The following is a 22,212-nucleotide window of genomic DNA, read 5'->3' as shown; positions in this document are numbered from 1 at the left end:
AGCTCTTGTTGATACACTGACTTATACGTTACTATGAAATGGCTCTGTCAGTGTTTCTTGTATTGAAGTCAGCACCAACGCTGCCAAACCAACTGACTGTACATAGTTCTTCACACCATGTGGTTTTCCTACAGTTCTGCTTTTGATCTTGAACTTTCACAAGCATTATAACATATAGTTGGGTTTTCTCATCTACTTTTTAATTGAATTTTTAGTCCACTTATGTTTAATGTAATTATTGGTATTATATTACATCTACCACTTTTAGTTTCTCTAAGCATAAAAATGAATATAAAATGGTAAGGATTACACAATTGTGGTATCAGTTTATCACACTGTCCTTTCAACAGACACTGTGTTCCTTCAAGAGTAAGACTCTTGTACACAAGTACAGCTTTATGTACCCACTGCTGTCGGTACAGACACATACATTACAGGGTTTTTCACAATTTATGAACAACCATGTATGTAATCAAATTTTAAATTTTCATGACCCTCTTTCCTCTAGTTTCTAGGGTTTTGTGTGTGTGTGTATGTATGTAAATTTGATGCTTTCATAGGAAGACTATAAGAAGTAGACAGACAATTAAATCTAACCTCAAAGAATGTAGTAAAGATAGTAGCCCTGAAGTAATTATTTTAACCCATTAAAATGATTTCAGAATCTACCCCAAAGATGATATTCCAATATAGCACACTATCTGATCGTGCTTATTGGCTGGAGTAATTTTATCCGGGAAAGTCAATAAACCAAACATAACATTGTTGTTATAAAATCAGGTTTAAAGTTCCTAATTTCTGTGTCACTCAAAGCATGTTACCACTCTCTTAAGAGCACGTAAATAAACACAACAGCACCATATAATGACCAGCTATATAATTGAGAACTATATACAAATATGGTTCTTTGATATCTGATCTTAGTGTTCTTAAATATTTATGATAAGTGAATTACAAATTATCTTAAATAATCAGATTTTAAAAAACAATGAGATTAAAGTACTCTTTCTGAACAGAAATGTATTAATGTATTAAGAACCTAAGAACTCTATCTCTCTCTCTCTCTCTCTCTCTCTCTCTCTCTCTCACACACACACACACACACACACACACTCACTCATCCTTTTTAAACCCAATAATTAACAGCACCTAGAAAATAATAACAGTTTCCCACAGAGGTTGTGCACTACAGTGTTGTTTCTAAAAGCAGAGACAGACTGAAGGAACCCACATGGAGAACTGTTTAGAAACACTTAATAGATTCATAAAAATAAAACAGCCATTGAAATGCCATAAAAATATGACTTTATATAATTAATATATGCTAATAAAGATGGTCTGCCTCTGGATCAGAGAAGCGGCCTTTTGCCGTGACACTCATCAATGCTTAAAGAAAGAGACTAAGTGGCTATGGAGAGCGTTAATCCTTGAATGGGACAGTCATGTCACTGTGGTCTAGAAGAGAACAGAGAATGTATGCTCTGCATTCATTGTCTTTGGGGATGGAGAAGCCTTGGGGACTTACAGAGGACTAGAGTTCAGTTCCCAGCACCCACACTGGGTGGCTTACAACATCCTGTAATTCCAGCTCCAGGGAATCCAACACCCTCTGCTGGCCAGAGGGTCCCTGCGCTCATGTGCATATACCTGGACAGACTCACATACATACACATGATTACTTTAACAGTCTTCAAATGCATTTTACTCATGTACAAAATCATCAAGAAATAAATACAAAACTAAAGATAAATAGATGAGTAAGAAGCAGAATGTCGAACGTTGGAAAGAGGTTGTATAGAACCCTCTGTGTTACCTGTCTGTTACCTTCCTAAGAAACGAGAGAGCCTGAGTAAAACAGTCTTAACATATAATTAATGATACGATGCAACACCTATACCTCAGCACTTTCAAAGCCAAGTGCAGAAATCCACACGCTTCTTCATGATTTTACCTATCTGTGCCTTAAAATAAATTTTGAAATGAAATTTAACCATGGTTAATTTGAGAAGATAGGATTTACTTAATGGAATTTTACAAGTTTCCTCAATTAGGACAAAGTAATTTAAAATACAGAAACACCAACTCTATAATAATCTGTAAAAAAAAAAAATCAAAAGGTAACAGCTTAAAGTAAGACTACAGCAAGACACAGGGTCCAGAATATGGTGGGTCTTGAGATCTGGGAACAAGAAAGACTTTCTATTCATGGAAGTGGAATTTGTGTTGTGAAAAGAGTACAGTCATTTTCCCAGTGTAGGAGAACACCAAGGCTCTGAGGTGGGAGAGGGTGGTTGGGAGAAGAAGCACCTTCATGGAGGCAATGGGAGGGGGAGGGGGATGGGAGCGGGAGGAAAGGGAACAGATCTGGAGAGGAGGAGATGCAGGTGCTTCGTGAGTTCGTTCTGTAGTACTGGAAGCGAGGTGGTGGTCTGGGTATGCATGGAGAGGTAGAGACTGAGAAACAGACTAATGCTACAAACACCAGGTTTGATGGAGAGAGAAGGAGCTGTCCTGAGTGCTTCCTGGACTTCCGGTTTGCATAGATTCTTTCAGAGAAAAAAAGCCAAGCTTAAAATGGAGAGCAAGAGTTGTTTGGGAGCACGTCACCGAAGAGTTCTGAAATGTCAAGGTGAAAATATGGATTATAAACCTGATGTTCAGAGAGGAGGATGGGCTAGGAGGACTGGAGTGAGCCACGTGACATAGCTAAATAGCCAGGTCAGGGTCCAAATGATCTAAGGAGAGACCATTCCTTTACATAATGAAGACTTGGGGGCAGCCAAGCCTCGATGGGGTCTAGCAATTCAACAACCAGGTAAAGAGTGACTTTCAAAGAAACTGAGACAAAGCAATAAAGACATGGGAAATAAAAAGGCAGAGCCACAGAAGCCAAGAAGAAAAGGTGGAGGTGAACAAAGAGAGCAGTAAACAATGTAACACACCGCTGAAAGGGAAAGAAAATACAGATCGGAAGTCAGCTAGATTCAGTAATGGGTGGCTACTTCGGACAGTGGGGTCGGGGTCTTGAGATGGGCTGTAAGCCACCACAAATAGGTTGATGATTGAGGTGGGCATGGCCAAGTGGAGACAGCGCTCTTTATGATGCCAGAGTAACCAGCTAATGATGAGACCGCAGGGAAGTTCTTCTGGGGCACCTCCAGGACAGTGTCTTGCAAACATCAGCTCCCATAGCCTCCTGGCATCGGCAGGGCAGAAGGAGTAACCCAGAACACATGAGCTATTCAGATGTAGTCTCAGTTCTGCCCTTTCAGAATTTCCTTAGCAAATATTCAGAGGCATTATTACTCCACCCAACACCCATGAACCCTGAGTGCCTCAGAAGCCATCACAGTGGGTGATGTTCTGACTGGAGACAAGCATTAAAAGGAGAATAACAATGAACCAACTGTCAAAGGTGGAGGCAGACACGTGGAATCAAATTCATGCCACACTGTCTTAGTTCCTTGCAAGGTAAGTTCAAGTCTCTTTGCATTTGACAGGGTAAAGCTCCACTTAAAACAAAAACCTTAACGATGTTTCCCCCCCTTGAAAGCCCTCCTTCTCTCTGTGTTCACACTGAGTAGTTTTGTAACCAAAGTCACCCTTCAAGGTGTGAGTGGCAGTTAGGCTACTTAGAGATGAGTAGCGATACTGTGTGTTTTCACTGGATGGAATACAGGCATTGCGTCAGTGAGGAAGGGAGAGATGCCTCTGAGCTTCACCTGCTCAGGAAGAGAAGCAGCCGAGGGCATTAGGTGTCCTGTGGCCTGAGATCAGTACTGCTCTACACCACCGGGAATGAAAGCAGAGGTTTGAGTCAGTGAGAATGAACTTGAAGGTCTCTCCTGACATTCAGCCACAGTGCTGCCTAAGCAGAGGCTAAGGCTGACGCAAACCATACATGGAAATAAACCAAGAACTTAGGTGATAAAGTAATAATCAAAGAGGAGGCCAACAGGTAATTATGCGCTTTAAAATAACAAGAAAATGTGTGTTCATATGTTAGTACATAATCTTGGCTCTGTACAAAGGATTATATCGTTAATATTTTAAAGGTAGTATAAAACCTTATGGTTATAATTAGAAGGCTTCTTTAAGTTGCGTACTAAGTTTAAATTAGAGAAAACAAATTGGCTGCTGAGACCCCCCCACAACCTGGCACGAGATACTGAAGAACCTGGAGCTCAGCCTCAGCATCTGCTCTTCGGATGCTTATCTTACAGCAGGGCCTCGGTTGAAACCACCACACAGCAGGCACGCCTTCAGGTAGGTGGCCTTCATGTGTTCTGGGATCTCTAATTATCCTGGTGTCTTAGTCTTATGCTGTCCTATTATTCATCTATTTTCCCTACCCAACAACGCACATAAACTCCCCAGGAGCAAAAGCATGGTCATCTGGCTCATCTCCCATGTAAAAATACCCAGCGTGCATTAGAGGCTCAAGCATACGTGCTCAGGGATTGGAGCAGTGACTCAGTGTTTGCCTCTCTGCCAGGTCCGTTGTGCTAAGCACACTACTACAGTCTCATCCTTGGCTCGCCCCAACCTTGGAGAGTTAGACTTTTCTGTTGTACAGAGGAAGGGCTTGACTTTCCCAGGGTCACATATTCAGGAACTGAATAAGATTGAGGTTGGCACTCAGTCAGTCCACCCTAGGTCTTTGCTTATGGTATATTATGCTGTTTGACTTCACAGCCTTAGCTTCATTATGAAAGTTCTAGGCTAACAGCTTTCCCGTTGATCTCTACTAATCCTCTGGTTCAACCCAGGGCTTAGAGGAGCAGCTGAGATCACGTTGGAACGCCTGCTGATAGTAACATGAAAAAGAAGTCTGCTTGGAAACACAAAACAGAGCCGGGGTGTTTGCAGTTGCAGCAAGCAAAAAGTGGGGACAAACCACTGGATTATAAAATAATGAGCCCCCCTCCATCTTTCTTGTTTGGTTTATTCCACATTGAGAGTGAGGAGGCAGTTCAGTGCCCCTGAGCCCCTTGCAGAGTTGGTATTGTTTAGGGCAGCAGAGAGTGGACCGACCAGCCCCATCTGGGTTGTGGAGGTTAGCAAACACAGCAGGGGCCCTCCATTTGTGACAAACAGGAAAAGAAGGTTTCCCAGAAAGCTTTAGGAATGAGAGACTAGGGTGTAAGGGAGGCTGCTGGTGGCCCTGCCCCGCCCCCTCCTCCTCAGTTCAGCTGAAGAAAGACAGTCAGCTAGGAACAGATTTCCTGTTCTGGCCCAAACAGAGATAAGGTTCAAAATCTGAGTCTCCTGAAACAGAGGAGGAAGGTTTGGGAAACTGGACACCAAGGTGTTTAGACGTTTAGCTTGGAGGCGTTAGGGGGTAAAAATTACTATCTTTGGCACCGCTTTTAGTGAAAATAAACCTCTGTCTACTCTTTGGCTCACTTAGGACTGAAAACAGGATGGTTTTGATTGGATTACGTAAAAGATCTAATCTGAGCCGTTACTAAAAATTCTGAAATATAGGAAAAAAAAGCCTACTCTCAGGCTTAAAAGCACACTCTCTGAATTCCAAGCTACAGGCGGACGTGCAGCACCGGCCCTACCGACAGCTTTATATTTACAGTGGGAACGACAGGGTGGTGATTTTTTTCATGTAGGAAGTCACACTAACACCCCTCAGCTGCCTGCATACATTTTAACTTAAAGCTAACCTTCCCCCGTGCCAGCATAATGATTCTGTTTAAGACTTTTTTTTTTAAAGTGAGATCCTGAGAGTCAAGGTGTTATGAAAAGATAAAACTCGCCTTGCACAGGTCTGTAGCCTCCTGCCTAGTGGGGCATTCAAGGAGGGCTTTGTCAAGCCAGTTCCATTACTAGAGAACCTGACTAATGTGCCTCCACAAGTAGTCTGGAAATTTCTTTCAGGCTCACGCTGTAAGCCCACTCAAGCATGGGATATCACCATGTGGCTTTGTTAGTATTACGTTTTTCTAATTTTTCAATTATACATTTTTTAAAAATTATTTTTAGGAGAAAGCTTATGGCTTTAGCATTAACTCTGCACTGACATTAGCAGGACCTATGGGAGTCAAGTTTTGCCAACTCCAAAAGGGTAAAGAGACAATTAGTTCCTTGACCTCTCCACCTAAGGAGCCTTGGTTTCCCCATAAAACAGGGTTTAAGGGTCTGTCTCATCCTTCCTTTTCAAAAATGGGGGGGTGTAGAGTACACAAGTTCTGACATTTATCTGTGACTCATCTATTCATGGGCCTGGGTTCTGACGGATTGAACAAGACAGTCAGCCATTTAACAGTTTGCGCACCAACTTCATGATGGACCTTTATTATCTTTGGAAGATTAAAAACTAGTCACAAACATGTTTTAAAATGTATGATCCTAGCGTGTGGGGCACACATGAAGTTAATGGTCAACCCAGTGGGGCTCCCCTCCTTTTACAAACACCCCAATGACTTCCTGCTACTCAATCTTCCCTAGAAAAGTGAACCTAAAACCTAATGATTTGTAAGGAACCAATGGCATTAACAAATAATGCCTTCAGGCTAAACTCGCAGGAACAAAAGGATACGGACCACGCTTGGTACAACCAAGAATTCTTCACAGAAAGCTAGGGTTTATCAAGGTCCCTTGTCCAGAGAAAAGCTTCAGTGGGTTCTTAACTGTGAATGGGGCTACCCTCAGCTGCACACGGTAAGCACGCGGTAAGCACGTGGTAAGCACGCAGTAAGCACGTGGTGAGCTGAAGGGCTTCTCTGTCTTGCATTTACTCCAATTTCTTGATAGACTTACTGGAACCGTGTTCGGATGGAGGCAAAAATTATAAGTGAATAAACATATGTGCTCTGCTTTAAGTTTATGATTGATATCAAAACAGCAACTTGAGTAATTAGATTTTGAAAGTAATTCGTGTGAAAGCAGTAACAAGGAAAGTTGGGAATCTGTCATTTGATTATTTAATTTCTTTCTCCTGCCCTGACTATAAATTAAAAAAAAAAAAAACATTAAAAAAAACTGAATTAAGAATTTTTGGCGAATTTGGAGGCAATATGTATTGGGATTCTGTAAACCCCACCCCTCAATTACCTGGCAGTAGCTAGGTATGCTCCGCCCCAGTGACCTGACACTATAAAGGGGCTGCTTGCCCCCTCCTCTCTCTCTTGGCCTCTCTTGCCTCGCTAAGCCTCTTGGCCTCTTGCAGCCTTGCTCTCCCACCCCTACCCCTCCTTTTCCTCTTCCCTTCCCCTCTTTCCCTCCAGGTGCTCATAGCTGGCCTCTACTCCACCCCCCCCTCCCTCTCTCTGCCTCTACTACCCTCTTAACTCTCTCATGACCTGAATAAACTCTATTCTGTACTATACTGTTGTGTGGCTGGTCCCTCAGGGGAAAGGGATTCCCAACATGGGCCCCCCAGAGGCATCTCCCTTGCCCCCAGGCCTCATTGCACCTCCATGGGCCATATGCCCCCCATTCTCTTCATCCTTCTCTAACTAGTTTATTTTTATCTCGGTCCATGTCTGGTTTGGAAAAAGTGTCCTCCAGCCAATAAGGATCATCTGACTACAGCAGTATAGGTGGAGTTCTTTGGCAATGTTATAGTAAGCACCTGTTAATAGTCTAACCTCTCTCTCATCTCTTCTCCCCAGCTTTGGATTTCCACGCCTCAAGAACCAAAGAAGCTTCTGCTGTTTACAATTTACTGTCTGTGGCAATCTGTATCACAGCATGTAGGAAAAAAAACAAAACAAAACAAAAAAACCAACAACAACAACAACAACAACAAAAAACAAAACAAAACAAAACAGCATTCTTTCTTACAGAAGAAGAGAAGAAAGGACATGCCCAGACGCAGACAGTGCATTCGAAGATCTGGGGCTGGTGAGACAGCCCAGTGTGTAGGAGTTCTTCCTGTGCAAACATGAGGACCCAGGTTAAATCCCTAGGACCTATGGACAAAGCTAAACATGGCTGTGTGCTGTACAGCCCTTGTGCATGGTGGGCAGAGAGAGGCAAGGAAGGTAGAGCTGGGGTTTGTGGGCTGTCAGCCTGCCTTGAGGTACGGTGCGAGGCTCTATCTTGAGTAGTGAGAGGTTCTGTCTCAGATTAGGTGGAGAGTTACAGGGTAGGAGACACCCTTACAACACCCTCTGGTTGTTGTACCTGCATATGTACCTGCACACACACTGTATAATATACACCCGTAGGTCGACTTTTGAAGTTAATCTACAGCTGCAGCATAAAAGATTAACCCACATTCTAATACCCAAAAGGAGATAAAATAATCTAGGAGAAGGGGTGTAACCAGGTAAAAGGATGGTAACTTTCAACAATGACTGGCTCCTTTCTCACCCTCCTAACCTGAGACAAATGCCTGGCAACTTAAAGTTTTTTTCTCCTGCCAGCAGACTCCCTGTTGAGGGACTGGCTCCAAAAGTTCAAGGCTGGATTGGGACATGTTTACACAGCAGTCAACTAATCAGCAGTCCTGCCTTCTTCAAACAGACCTAAAGCTAAATTAGGGAGGGAAGACCCTTTAAAGACTTAAACATCCCTAGCCATCAAGGAGAAGCTGGGCTTCAGTTTCCCAAGCTCCCTCTGCTTCTCTGACTGTGCGCTTCCTCATTGGCTGCTTTTGGCAGATCCAGGGTAGTATCTGAGAAGCTCCTAGCTGTCACCTGTTAATGCTCAAGGTATTTCCCACTTTTCCATTCTTTAACTGGCCTAGAAAACGAACCAGTCGAGAACCCTAGACAGTAACAGAACTACGGCGCTGTTGGGGGTGGATGTAGATGCTCTGAGTCGGTGCAGGACTATGAGCTTTTCTCTGAGCCTGTTGTACTAGACCCTGGCTTCAGGACTCAGTAGTACCTGCATACTAGATGCTCAAGCTTTCCCATTCTGTGCAGCAGCAGCAGACACCGCTTCAAGGAGCTCCCTCTGCTGTGTCCATCACCCCATCAAGTGATACTTAAGAACTGACCTGTGATCCCACGCTGAGCCCTTGGTGGTTCTTCCAGTATTGAGATCTTTTTCTCGCGTGGTGTGAGGGCCAGTTTTTCTCTGGCAGAGTCAGGGGACGAACTGTCCTTTTCACAGCCATTCATGTGACCATTTTGTACCAGTGGTGCCTGGGGCTGCAGGGGCCCCGCCTCTGGCCTCTCCCCCTTGTCCTTAGCATCTTTGTTGCCTTGATGCTGCTTGGATTTGCTTCTTTTCCTTTTATTATTCTACAGAGAGGAACAAATGGGAAAACCTGTACAGTTGTTCAGCAGGGGCTCTGATAAGACAATCATTCTGATGGATGAAGACAAATCATTATTACACATCCAGATTAATCTAAATATTGTGCTTCTAAAAGTTCAAACCTTTTACCTTGCAGTTGTAGTCAATAAAAAGTTTCCTTAATTTGAAAGGAAAAAAAAACCTGTAGGAGCAATAGCTTATAGTAGAGAGGTAATTTAAGCAACTTAAGAAAGACTAACAGCTCTGAGACAACCGGCTATACTAAGAAATAACTCTTGCTTCCTGAAGCAGTTCAGGACCTGGAGGTTAGCTGAACACTTAGGTTCCATTATCTGGGGAGGGAGCCAAAGGGGAAGGACTGACAGGAATAAGGCAGACTATCTACAGCAAATGAGGCGCATAGCTGTTTCCTGAAACATTGCATTCTGCCGGAAGCACCTTAGGACCCAATGTAAACAATGAACAGGAAGTCCCTGAAACTTACCAGATGCACTATGTGGCCTCTTTCCTGAGAATAAACAATACTGTTCTGAGTCTCTCTCAGACCAGCCAAACTGCTAAGACTTGGAGACAAGCCATGCAGCTCGGATGAGGCAGAGAGCAGCTGAGCAGCCTGGCAGAGGCTCAGACCAACTGAGGTTCCTGGAAAGGACACTCTCCAGCCTGTTGAGCTGTCTGCGGGCTGTGCAGTGAGCTGCAGGTTCCCATCTTTTTGAGCTGTCGCCCATGCTGGGTGATGCAGCTGTCTTTGAGTCATTTCTGCTCCTGTAAGTAACCCTTCACCCATATTCCTGTAAGTAAGCCCAATAAAACCATGTTAGATGGTGGTGCTATCCGTACTTTGGTCTGTTGTGGGATCCGTATCTGGGGTGAACAGATGTGTGCTGTGTCTCCCCAGGAGAAGCCTCTTAAGAAAAGGAAGCACAAGGTGGGCCAACATGGATCTCTGACACAGACATCGACCAATCAGGAGACTGCAGGGATTGTTGCCGTTGTCCAGCATGTTTAAGGCAGCCTGAGGCTCCAGAATCATCCTGTGGTTATTTAAGCCGGGGCAACTGCTATTACAAGGTGATATCAGATTTGTGTTCCGCTGGACCTGGACCTGGACCTCTCTTCTGTTCATTACATATACATTGAAATAGCTCTACACTGCATTGGTATCAGAGTGTTCTGGAGTCTCACAGAATTCTACTGTATTTTTCCCCAAATGCTTGGTCACTAAATATATAGCAGTAACCAGGAAATGGACAATATGTTTCTAATTGATAGACCCATTTTTCTTGAATGTGTGCATCCTTTTTCTTTCCCTTTCTCTTCCCCTTAATCAGTTTCCCTTCCCTCTCCCTCCCATCCTCCCTCCTCCCGCCCCCTTTCTCCCTCCACTATTTACTATATTACAAAGCATGTGTGGAGGTCAGAGGACAACTTGCAGGACTGGGTTCTCTCCTTCTACCAAATGGATCCCAGAGAACAAACTCAAATGCCTTTCCCTGATGAGTCATCCCAAGGAGCTGGTTTTTCTCTATTTGACTCTGGTTTTTATCTAGTTGCTATTCAATGCACTTAACCATCGGTGGTACGGATACCAGACCTATTCTGGGCTTGCTGCAGAGCACCAGTATACTCTGAGACCCACCCTTGAAGAAACTGCTTTTCCCTCTTTAGCCGTGCCCACTTCTTTTTTTTTTCCCAAACATCACAATCATGCCCTAGTCCTTCTGGGTGAGAGATCTGATTGATGAGCACAGGTGAAAAGGGACAGTGGACACTACTCCCACCCCTACACACCAACCCCCACCTTTTGGAGTTCAAGCCCAGTGTCCACTGAGTTGGGTCTGGAGACCTTCGCCCTGCTGAGACCATAAGAGGGATTTCACTAAGGAACTGGGTCTGCAGCTGCTGTCTCTGCTTCCCTCCCTATGCCATCACAGAAATTTAGAAACCAAAGCACACATCTGAATTTTTTTCCATGTAAAGATAAATACAGCCTTTCAATCACTTGCAAATCATCTTTATCTCACTGGGAAGCCTGGGAAGCTATGATTAAAAGATAAGCAGAGATTGTCAAAAATGGTGGCAAACAAAACAGGCAAAATCCCCTACTTCCTCCTATTCTACATGAAACCCGAAGGAAGGAAGGATGATTCCAGCGATGTCTGCAATCTTGGGGCTGCATGAAAGCAACCCTGCTGCTTTGGGTTGGTTCAAAACCTGTTTCATGGGCCTGTGATCGTCCCTGAATTCATGGGCAGGGGAGGCTGGCACCTCATATCCCGTGAGAAGCAAACAGCAGGCCCTGTGGTGTCAGTGTGGAAATGGGGTGCTGGTGGCGGCAGACGCACCATCGCTGTGCCCAGGAGCCCCACTTCCTGTGATTAGATGGTCCAGCATTGTCATGTGAATGGGCAGAGGAGAATCTTTCCATTGCCCTTCAGGAGCAGCTCATTTGTGTTCCAGAAGGACCCTGGTTCTCTATGGCTTTACAGCATTTTCTCTTCTATTGAAGACTGAGTTCAGATTCTAGGGGGGAAAGGTATCTTCAAGCATCTTTAAAGCATCCCAAAATCTCTGCCTTTGTGCTATGGGGTATGTTTGGGCATATTAGCATCTTCAGTGCTTTGATTGTGTTACTGGGCTCCTCTTAATACTTACAAAAAAGCACAATTCTGGAGCTCCTGGAGTACACCTGGTTGGTTAAACACACACACTCATGTACTCACACTCACACACATACACACTCACATACACACACACTCTCACACACACTCTCACACACACTCTCACACACACTCACACACTCACTCACACACACACATTCACTCTTTCACACACACAGTCACATACACTCACTCACACACTCACACACACACACACACCGAACAGAAAATAAGGGCCTTAGGAAGGAGAGTGGCTCGTATCTGGAGCTAGGCGCAGACATAGAAGCTGTCTGGTGTGCATATTAATGAGTTCAAATGAAGCACTAAATTGGCAGCTTTGTTGGAACGATAACAACCCCGAAGGTTTGACTGAAGATATTACTAATTCACCGTCACCTTAATCTTACCTTCTTTTTCCCCGGCATGTTCCATTCTTTCAAAACTTGAATTGCACTGCCTAGATAAAGAGAGAGAATCTTCAACAAATATCCGCACAATAAAACGAACAGCAAATTCATAGGTGCTTGGTGGCAATCAGGGGAGGCAGGGCGGACTTCTTCATTTATTTTGATACAGCCTGCCTTAATAAAAACGACAGTTCTGTTTCTTATTTCCAAGAGTTCATTTAATTCACTGCACAGTCTTGGTTTCATAAAAATATTAAGCCCTGCTTTGTGAAGCCTACCATTTTTTTTTATCCTGTTGTCTTAGGGAATATGAAATCTATCTTGAGAATTTTCTGATAGTCCCATTGCCACGGGTAGAATTAAAATTGTTCTGGTTGATATATGAATAAAGTGCTATAAGCTACTGAACTGAACACATGCTTTTCTCTACTACTAACCATGACAGGCAGACCTTTTGGTGTGGCCATCTTTGCTCCATTTTGACTCTTATCAGGTCAAGATTTACAGGGGCCGAGGAAGAGATACTGTTTTCTCCACCCACCATGGAGAGGAAAGGATGTGTCCTTTTACAAAGCTTCCATTTCAAACCAAGCAAGTTTATTAAATGACTAACTGGGTCCCAGGCCCTGCCCGGTCACATACATAACTTTGACCCAATAGAGCTAAGAAATACTTTAACGATTTTAACCATAATCAGTCTCTATGCACTTTAACAAAAATCTATTTATATTAATTGCTGGGTATAAACTCAACTAGTGACTGATAATGAAGAATCACCCGATTCCATATAAGCAGGAACTTCATAAGGGAGAGGGTCCTACATAGTCTAACAATTTTAAGCGTTCTCAGATCACTTTACATTAGTATAGTATATATCATAATAATAACTGTTTGCAAGGTACTGGCTAACCAGAGATTAACTTCAGACTGGTCTCTGCGATAAATTTCAAATCAGTAGCTCCCGTGGTTGCTGTCACTAAGGGACAAGCAGGATGCTACAGTGTTTAACAGGCACATCACTCCTATCTGTCCTGAGTTTCCGGTTCCTCTTGGTCTTGTTTGAGTTTCGTGCACTTGAAATGGCAAGGCTGCACCCACACGTAAATAGAATTTATATGTTTTAGTAACTGACTGGGTTAGCATTTCTCTGATTTGCCCCAGGAGTTAATGTTCACCAGTTGCCTGGGGTTTGTCATTTCTCCTTGGTGACTCACCAGGGTCTTTCTCGTAGCTAGGCTGACACTTTCTACATGGAGGTAAGCTTCAGAAAACTGTGAGCAGCCATTCCGAAGGCAAGCTGCTGTGTCGCAGGTGCATGTCCATTACTTTGCTTCGTATTTTGGCATTGACAACTTTATTTGTGATTTGGACAAGAGCTTACACAGAATAATTGTGAAGAAATACTCTTATTTACAAAAGATTCTGAAAGCGTTCTTAGATTTTAATGGTGCCAGAAGTGCTTGGAGGTGTTTTCAGTAAGCCATTTGAATCGGTGACTTCAGTATGGCCCACCAAAGATTCCCAACAAGTATTTTTTGTTCTGACTCTTCCTGGGTTTTAAGCAACTTTCCCCCATTGGTTTGCAACTCAGCCAATCAGGATCTTCAGCTTTAATGAGACCCTGCCAGGGACAAGATGAAGACTTCAGGAGTGAGGCCTTCTGGATGACGGTTCATCACTGCTGCCTCTGTGCATCTACAACACAAACCCTCAGGGGAGGCGGGGGTGGGAAGGGGTGGAGAAAGCAGCCCCTAACTCACTCTGAACCTCTGTTCATGTAAATGATGTGGCAAGGAAAACCAGACAGGAGACTTGTCTCAGAGTTAGGATGTGCACAATCACGACATTTAAAGAGGGTGTGTGGGGCGCAAACCGCAGCCACCATGTGGTCCTAAGGACTAAAGATTAGACATCAATATAACCTCCACAGTGTCCACAGCGAAGCAGGGCACACGGTGAGAAAGTTTCACGTAGGAGATTTGCCTGCACCTCTGTATGAATGGTCATCATTTGTACTTTAGTTAGGACCCTGAGCTTCTGAGCTGGGACAGACTGGGTGCTTGGGTTCCGGATCTCGCCCTGAGCTGCTTAATTATACTCAAGAGGGCTATTCCAGTCCTCACAGAACAAGGAAACCGCGCCGTCCCTGACACAGTGCGACTGAGGTAAAATGGCGCTGGAGGTCTTCTCCAGCTCTGTCAGGCTGTGTTTAGCTAGTCCATTATTTACAGAATAGAGAGAGAAAAAGTGCCGGGAAACAGGACATTTAATAACTGTGACAAAAAAAATCTTTAGTCAAGACAAAATATTAAGGAGAATTTCTCCACAATTAAAAGATACCCAGACCTGTAAGTCAGTGCAGGATCAACACCTTTTCAGACCTGAGATTCCGCAATGACCACTGGCAAGGTACTTCCTAAAAAATGGATTTTTTTCCCCTCATGTGACCAAAATCAATTAAGAGGCAGATGAACTGGTCGTATGATTAACTGAGCGGTCCAGCTGTCAGGAATTCAGCTCACGTCGACCGGGAGTTCAGAAGCACAGCCATGACACACAGGTCACCAACGAAGTGCACTGGCCTCTACTCACTAGAACACCACTGAATAAAGGACAAGCTTAACAAAACTGAAATACTTGGCAAATAATAATTATTAGAACCAATTATTATTCAGTCTCTTCTTGTAAATGAGTGGGAAAGGCCCGTCTTTATTCTGCCCTTACAACGTGTCTGTGATCTTTGGAAACCGGTTGTGCTTTTTGGTTTCTTTGTTTGTTTTCTTCCTTGAGGTAAGTCTTCACTATATAGCTCTAGCTGGTCTAGAACACAGGGTCTCACCAGGCATCCCTACCTGGTCTGGAACTTACCGTGTAAGCCAGGCTGTCCTTGAACTCACAAGAGTTCAGTCTCCCTCTGCCTCCAGAGGGTGGTGATTAAAGGGGTATCATGTTTTTATGAGAAGTATTAGAAACTATTTAATGTTCAGTTCATTTAGGGGAAGAAACCCCACGCTACTGGATTTGATTAGTCCACCATTTCGCTTTCAGGCGGGCGGTCTACCTACCATCCACAAAGCTACTGGATTTGATTAGTCCACCATTTCGCTTTCAGGCGGGCGGTCTACCTACCATCCACAAAGGCTTGCACGGCTTTGTCCACATTGAAATCAAACTGTTGGAGCACCAGGACGATTTCATTATTGCTTTTGTTTGGAACAACCGATCTAACTGCATAGATCTAGGAGAAAAAGGAAGAGAAAAACAGAAAGGTGACTACCCCCAAGGACTGTTCACCTACAGAGCCCCTGCTAGATAGGACAGAGTTATAACTTAGAAAGGCCAGGAAAGCCAAGCCAGCTAAACCACCTGTCTTCTTGCCAGCAAACATCCTCCAGCCTTTTAGAGAAGTGAGCATTTGTGTCGCTAATCACCTGGGTGCCTGCTTTGTTTGTGTACACACCGCTACAGAGGTCTCCTTGTGAGGCTGAAAGAACAACCTCTCGAAGCCAGCTCTGATTTGGCAACCAACCCTCCTGGAGGCTGAGATTCATACAAGATGTGTTCTCCGTGAGGACACAGAATCTTTTTCTGTCTCAGGCTTCCTTTCCACTCGCTCAGGAGTATCTTTAGAAAACATACAGAAATAGTTTCATGCCTCAGCTTCTCTCTGGGCACAGTGAAAGCAGTTATATGAGGGTCACAGACGTGTGCTGTGAAACTCCATCCCTGTTTATAAAGACGGGAGACTCTGGAGCTCTGCCTTTGTGCAATGGCAATCCCAGCGTGTTACAGAAAATGATCTCCAGCCCCCTTCTGAAAAATAACCGTTAAACAAAGTAAAGGTAAAGGCACGTGTGAGCCAAGGATTCGGACGCTTGTGTTAGCTCCTCAGTGATGTGGAGCCCCCTCCATCCAATGGAGCACAGAGTCTTTCCGGTTGCCTGCTAGAATTCATTGACCTTTATCTCTGAGAACCCGATATTATTACAGACTGTTCTATGTATCTTGGCATAACCTACCTTACCCCTTTCTTATGAGAAGGATCTCTGTACTAACAAACACAAGCACACGGCAGAGGCAGCGGGGCATGCTCATTAGAGAATGGTACAATCTATACACGAGCCACTCGGAGATAAGTCAGGACCAGTGGGTTTTAGAGTTAAATGGAATTTGTTATAATTGGATTCATGGGGTTTGGATTATAGAAACATGGCACACGTAATATGACACCATTGACCAGACATTAACTGAGCAGTACAGACTAGTTTTTGATGATGTAAGAAATAGGCTGCCTGCTCCATGCAGATCTGTAGATAACAGTGTTTAGGTTATAATGAGAAAATTGCATAGGCGACAGGCACAATAGGACTTGTAGAGATGTTGACATTATTGACCAGAAGACTGGTTTCAAATTCTGACATTTAAAAATGCTAAATATTTGGGCTTCATGGAGATTCTACTAGAATATATGTCAGTCAATACCCCTCTGGGCTTTTTACTAGTCTCACATTTTATGGCTCTTGGGTTCTCTAGACTTAATTAGAAAAACATGACTCTTAAAAAAACAAAAACAAAAACAAAACTAAGGTCTTCACTGCTCTGCTGCCCTTCTTTAAAAGTCCAGCTCAGTGATACTATTTATTTTTGGTCTCATTACACAGCCTCAAACTGTCCTGTCTCTGCCTCCCCAGCGGCAGACACGTGCCACTAAGTGGACATGGTAAACACTCTTTAAAACCTCACTGCAGTGGTCCTCAACCTGTGGGTTGCAATGCCTTTGGGGGCTGCCTATCAGATACCCCCCACACCAGATATTTACATTATGATTCATAACAGTAGCAAAATCACAGTTACAAAGTAGCAAGGAGATAATTTTATGGTTGGGGGTCACCACTGGGAACTGTATCAAAGGGCTGTAGCATCAGGAAGGCTGAGAACCACTGACTCGACTCATTGTGTAGAGAGGCACCAAACTTCCTGAAACATAAAGGTCATAGGGGGTGTAGGCAATGCTCAAATGACCACAGAGAGTGAGAAGAGTTAGATGGAAGGGGGGAGGGGACAGAGAAGGGAGGGGCGAGCATCCTGGGCAGGATGAGCAGGACTCCACAGGGAAGATGGAGGACAGCAGAGGGTGAGGAAGTGGAGCACGGCAGAGGCCAGACTTGACAGGGACCAGACTAGGCAGGGTCTCCAAGGCTACGCAAACCACGCTGGCCTTGTGGGTCCTCTCCTCACATCTGTTTCTTTCATCACATTTCAAAGAGAGGTATTTTTTCTCACTGAATATTAAAACGTTTTTAAGAAAAAGCTAACATGGGGTCAAAAATGGATCTCAGTTGGTAGAGCACTTGCCTGCCATGTATACAATTAGTATATTTAAACCAAGATGCAAAGAAACAAAACCAAAGCCAGCGCAGGAAGGCCATCAACGGTCATAATACACAGTATTTGCCTTGTGCCTAGTATTGCTTTGGAGTTACCCATATTTCATTCCCTTTTTAAAAAAAATTTTTAAAGTAAAATGACTTTTATTTGCTCATAAAGTCTGATTTTAGGTTTCTTTGGTGTACTTCCATTTTATTAAAAGCAAAGGCCAATGAGCCCTCAGACTCTGAGCATCTTCATCGTGCCTCATGGAAATAGTGAAGCTCATAAGTCTCCTTGTCAGAGGCGACCACACGAAGCCAATCACGGAGATTATTCACAAGGTATTTCTTGGTAAGATATTTCAAATACCTTTGTGAGAACTGTTTCTCAGAAACAACTGTGACTTTATTCTTCAGGCGTTCAGTGTGAACATTTCAAAGATTTCCAGTTTTCCCACTGACTTTAACCTTCTCCAGTAGAAACTGTTCCCATTTTCAAACAGAAAAAAAAAAAAAAGCAAACTAGGGAAGAAAAACCTAGACAGTCACTAGGGAAGGTACCAAAATTTCCAGAATCAAAAATTCCATCTTCGGCAGGGTGAGTAAGGTCCAAATGAAGCCTCCAGGTTGACTTAGGCTTCCTGTCTTTCTACAGCGCCATGTTAAGCAGTAGCCATGGGAAGAGCTATATTACATTCCTAATACTCTTCAAATAAATACAATTTTAGCAGTTCGAGCCACTACAATTTGTTCATATGTAAAATTTTATAATAACGACCACCATCATTTCCATATCAAGCATGCCTTTCTAAATAATAAAATGATCAGTTATTAATTACCTTTAGTACATCATTGTAAGATTATACCAAAGTTTTCAAGCCACCTACACAGAGCTATGTGACTAGCAAAGACCAAAACCATAAAATCAACATAAAAATAATTACTCCCTTGATTCTAGACTCTCCTCTGCAAAACATGTTTTATGATGTTAAGGCAAAAACAATGTAAACCATTGCTCAGACACTTTCTCTTTAGACTCCTGCATTACTCTTCCCATCCTTGTAAAATCAGAAACAAAGACCACATAATCATGGGCAGCTATGTGCAGACAAACAGCATTATGTTGTCACTGGTGGACATGCATGTGTGTGTGTGAATGTGTACTTGTGGGTAAGTGCTGCCCATAAGTAGGTGAGTATACATGCATGAATGTGAAGGCCAAAGGTCAACACCTGGTGTCTTCGGCAAGGGCTCTCTCCCTTGTATTTTGAGACCAACTCTAACAGAACCTAGAGCCAAAACCCAGTGAGCTCAGGAACTTGCTGTACCTCCTCAATCCTGGGATTACAGTGCATCACAGTGACTAACTTTAATGTGGGCGCTGGGTATCAAATTAAGGTCCTCATGCAAGCGTTTCTCTAACGGAGCTATCTCCCCAGCCCTTCCTTATTATATATATCTTAGTTCTGACTCGCTAGAAAAATCATCACTAATTGAGTTCCATATCAAATCTACGAGAAATAGAACCAACTTGCAGGGTTGGTTCTTAATTAGAAGAGGCACTCCAAGAAATGAGCAGATAAGGTGGGTGGAAGGGGTCTTTTCTGTTTTTGACCATTCCTCAGTCATGCTGAAGTCTGGGCTAACTTCTATTTGCTCTGGTCACTGGTCTCTGTCAATGCCAAGAGAGCGGCACAATTCATAAATCCCCTGCATCATTTCTGTATGGGAATGACTTCACGGAGGATGGAGAGATCACGCGTGTTCCTGTGTGCAAATAAACATGCAGGAACCAGGCAGCCGCTATTCACAGTTCAGCAGACTCTAAGGGTCTGGGCATTCAAGTCTAAGAAAGACCTCATTATGGAGTGATACCGAACACAGGGCATGGACTGCCAGAGAGGGGATGCCCTGGGTGTGCTCAGCAGCTGCGGTTGTGGCTGCCTGTGGAAGTGCAGCTTCTGAGAGCTGTGGAAGGGCTCTATCCAAGCGTGGCTAATGGTAGTTTGCATACGAGGGAATTTGTAAAATTCACACAGGCAGTGGCTGTGCTGTTTCTGGCTTGCTTCTTACACACAGCCCTGGGGCCCTTCTGCCCTTGACAGCAATCCTAAGGGGCTCCCCTGCCAAAACATCAGAGAGGTCCATTGGCGCCCACCAGGCAGCCATTCAACCTGCTGGGTGACAGTCGGGACGGCTAGTTAGCGCTTCATTTAACAACTGCTTCAGCCTTCCAGTATCACCCCCATCTGTTCTGCTTCTGCTAATTTGTGTCTGGTTTGGCAAATTCAATTTGCTATTTAGAAAGGGGTTGGGATGTTACCTTTGGAGTTCTTTTCATCTGGATCCCTCTTTTCTTGGGGGCTTTCCTATCTGGCCCTGCAGGCTCTGACATATTCTGCACCAGGCCCCAACCTATTGGCTTACACATTAACCAAGCAATGGGATGCTGTTCAGTTCAAAGCTGAGCTGTCTCTGGTTGAAGAGCTGTTAACAGGTTTCCTTGTTCACACTGCACATTACTGAGCCTAACTGGGACGGCTCCTTGGGCTTTCTTCTTGGCTTACCAGTGAGTCTTAAACCATGCTGGAGTTTCAAAAGCAATCCAGAGAAGAATTTTCAATCTACTTACATTGCCGTGTGATCAGCCAAGACCTAGCATTATCAACAGGCACAAAATAACCAGTCTTTCCACTTCAGTCTCTCTATTGGAGATTCACTCTGATGCTACTATCCTTACAAAAATATAGTTTTCCTATGGTCTTCTGGGAGATGCGTTCCAGGATCCCAAGGTAACAAAAGCCACAGGAGCCCAAGTTCCTTACAAAAAATGGGTATGCAAGTAACCTATGCAAATTCACTAGGTACTTTAAGTATATATTTTGAAATACCACTCCCTTAAATGTAAACACCATGAAAATAGTTATATTGCACTGTTTGGGAAATAATGACAAGACAAAATTCTATACATGCTCATTTTCTTTCCAAAATATTCTCCATCTGTGGCGACCTGAACTCATGGGTTCAGAACACGTGGGGATGGAGCGATGGTCGGAGAATCGTGACCATCCTTATCGAAGAATTACAGTGAAGTGCAATTTGCACACTCTGGAGCTCGAGGCCACAGGGCAGCAGGGCAGCAGGGCCCCATCCTGATTTTCCAGGTTACTCTGTTCCTCTACCCTGCACACACGTGCCTCACACTCAGTTTTGACTCCTCAGCCCTCACCTGCACCTTCATCAGAGCTCCTCCTCTGACTTCTGATGTATCTTGTCCCCATTCTCATATGATAGCTGAAAGACCGAGAGCATGCATGAAGTCTTTAACCCTTTCTACCTGAAGCATTTTTAAATACTTAAGCACCTCCTTTAGATTCTACGGATTGTGGGCACACTGTTTTGACTAGACTGCAAGCCTTCTGAGGGCAGAAGAATGCCGGCTCTGTATGGTTACCATGGCTACGCGGGAGCGACTGATAGATACTGTGTGTGCAGTAGGTATTTAATGAAAGTCAGCCTGTAGCCACATCCAAATGCTGCTCGGAGCCAAACGAATATTCTACCAGTGTGCTGGTACCACACAGCCGCTTGCATCTGCTCTTGCAACTGCCATCCATAGTAACACAGCGGGTCCCAACTGGCTGACTGACTGCGCCCCGAGCACTACACAGGCAGAGCGAACACACGAATGTTCTTTACAATTCCATCAGAGACCGGAAGAATACTTAAAATTCTTACAATTCTGCTGCTAGGTAGTCAGGAACAGTGGTATTTTTAGAGTTTAGGGGCAATGAAGAAAGCGTACAATATGCCTATCTATCTTTCCAGAGTCAGCTCAGGAGACAGGACATCAGCTGTGTCTGCTCTGAGTGCCGGCTGTAGCCACTGACCTGGGGACTCGCTAATGAGAGCCGGTGCTGTGTTCTTTGTATGAACAAGAAACTGTGGCACGACAGAGGAGCAAGTACGCCTGCCCAAAGTCAGGAGGATGCTCTCTGGATGGAGAGACGTCAAGGAGAGAGCACCGGAGTTAACAGAGCTCTCATCTTGGCGCTGGTATGTGACCTTGGTCAACTTCTCAGAAACTTGGAACTTGGTTCATAAAAGGAGGCTGTTATCTGCTAGATAGGAGGAGAACCGATGTGTGTAACATGTCTGCTAGAGTCTGACACGTATTAGCTGCTCAGTAAGTCTGAAATAGAAATGAGTGGGAGTATTCTCAATAGGCCATGAAGGTATGGCTTTGAATTTTCTTCCTCCACAGACTCAGGGACAGTGGGCCGAATACCTTCCCTTAAGTTCTATCTCATTCTATCCAATTTTAACGTGGCCAACACGTGTTTCCCTCTTGGCCTCATTTAATCACTTTCTAAAAGTCTAGTCCTGACACTGGGTGTCTAGACAGAATAGGAACAGTGCAAGAAGAGCTGGAGAAGAGACGTGCAGACAAACAGGTGAGACGGACAGACGGAAGTGCACTGTGACTCCCAACAGTGTTAAAGCACCAATAATCTCATTGGAAATTACAAACACTGTAAGGCAACAACCTGTTTA

General features: G+C 44.0%; 1 protein-coding gene across 6 annotated transcripts in view; it reads right to left on the bottom strand.

The window, feature by feature from the left end:
- Nucleotides 1-22,212, bottom strand: part of SPATS2L (spermatogenesis associated serine rich 2 like) — a 166,875-nt gene that overhangs the window by 46,874 nt on the left and 97,789 nt on the right. For all 6 annotated transcript variants that reach the window (XM_080932681.1, XM_080932680.1, XM_080932682.1 and 3 more), the window contains 3 exons: nucleotides 15,419-15,527; nucleotides 12,290-12,339; nucleotides 8,960-9,206 (listed from right to left, as the gene is read on the bottom strand). In XM_080932681.1, the coding sequence (XP_080788807.1) occupies nucleotides 8,960-9,206; nucleotides 12,290-12,339; nucleotides 15,419-15,527 (406 nt within the window). The remainder of the gene's footprint in view (nucleotides 1-8,959; nucleotides 9,207-12,289; nucleotides 12,340-15,418; nucleotides 15,528-22,212) is intronic.

Source organism: Micromys minutus (assembly GCF_963924665.1).
Source record: "Micromys minutus genome assembly, chromosome: 19".
Taxonomy (NCBI): Eukaryota; Metazoa; Chordata; class Mammalia; order Rodentia; family Muridae; genus Micromys; species Micromys minutus.
The sequence above is the reverse complement of the archived record's forward strand: the minus strand, read 5'-3'. Positions and strand labels throughout refer to the sequence as shown.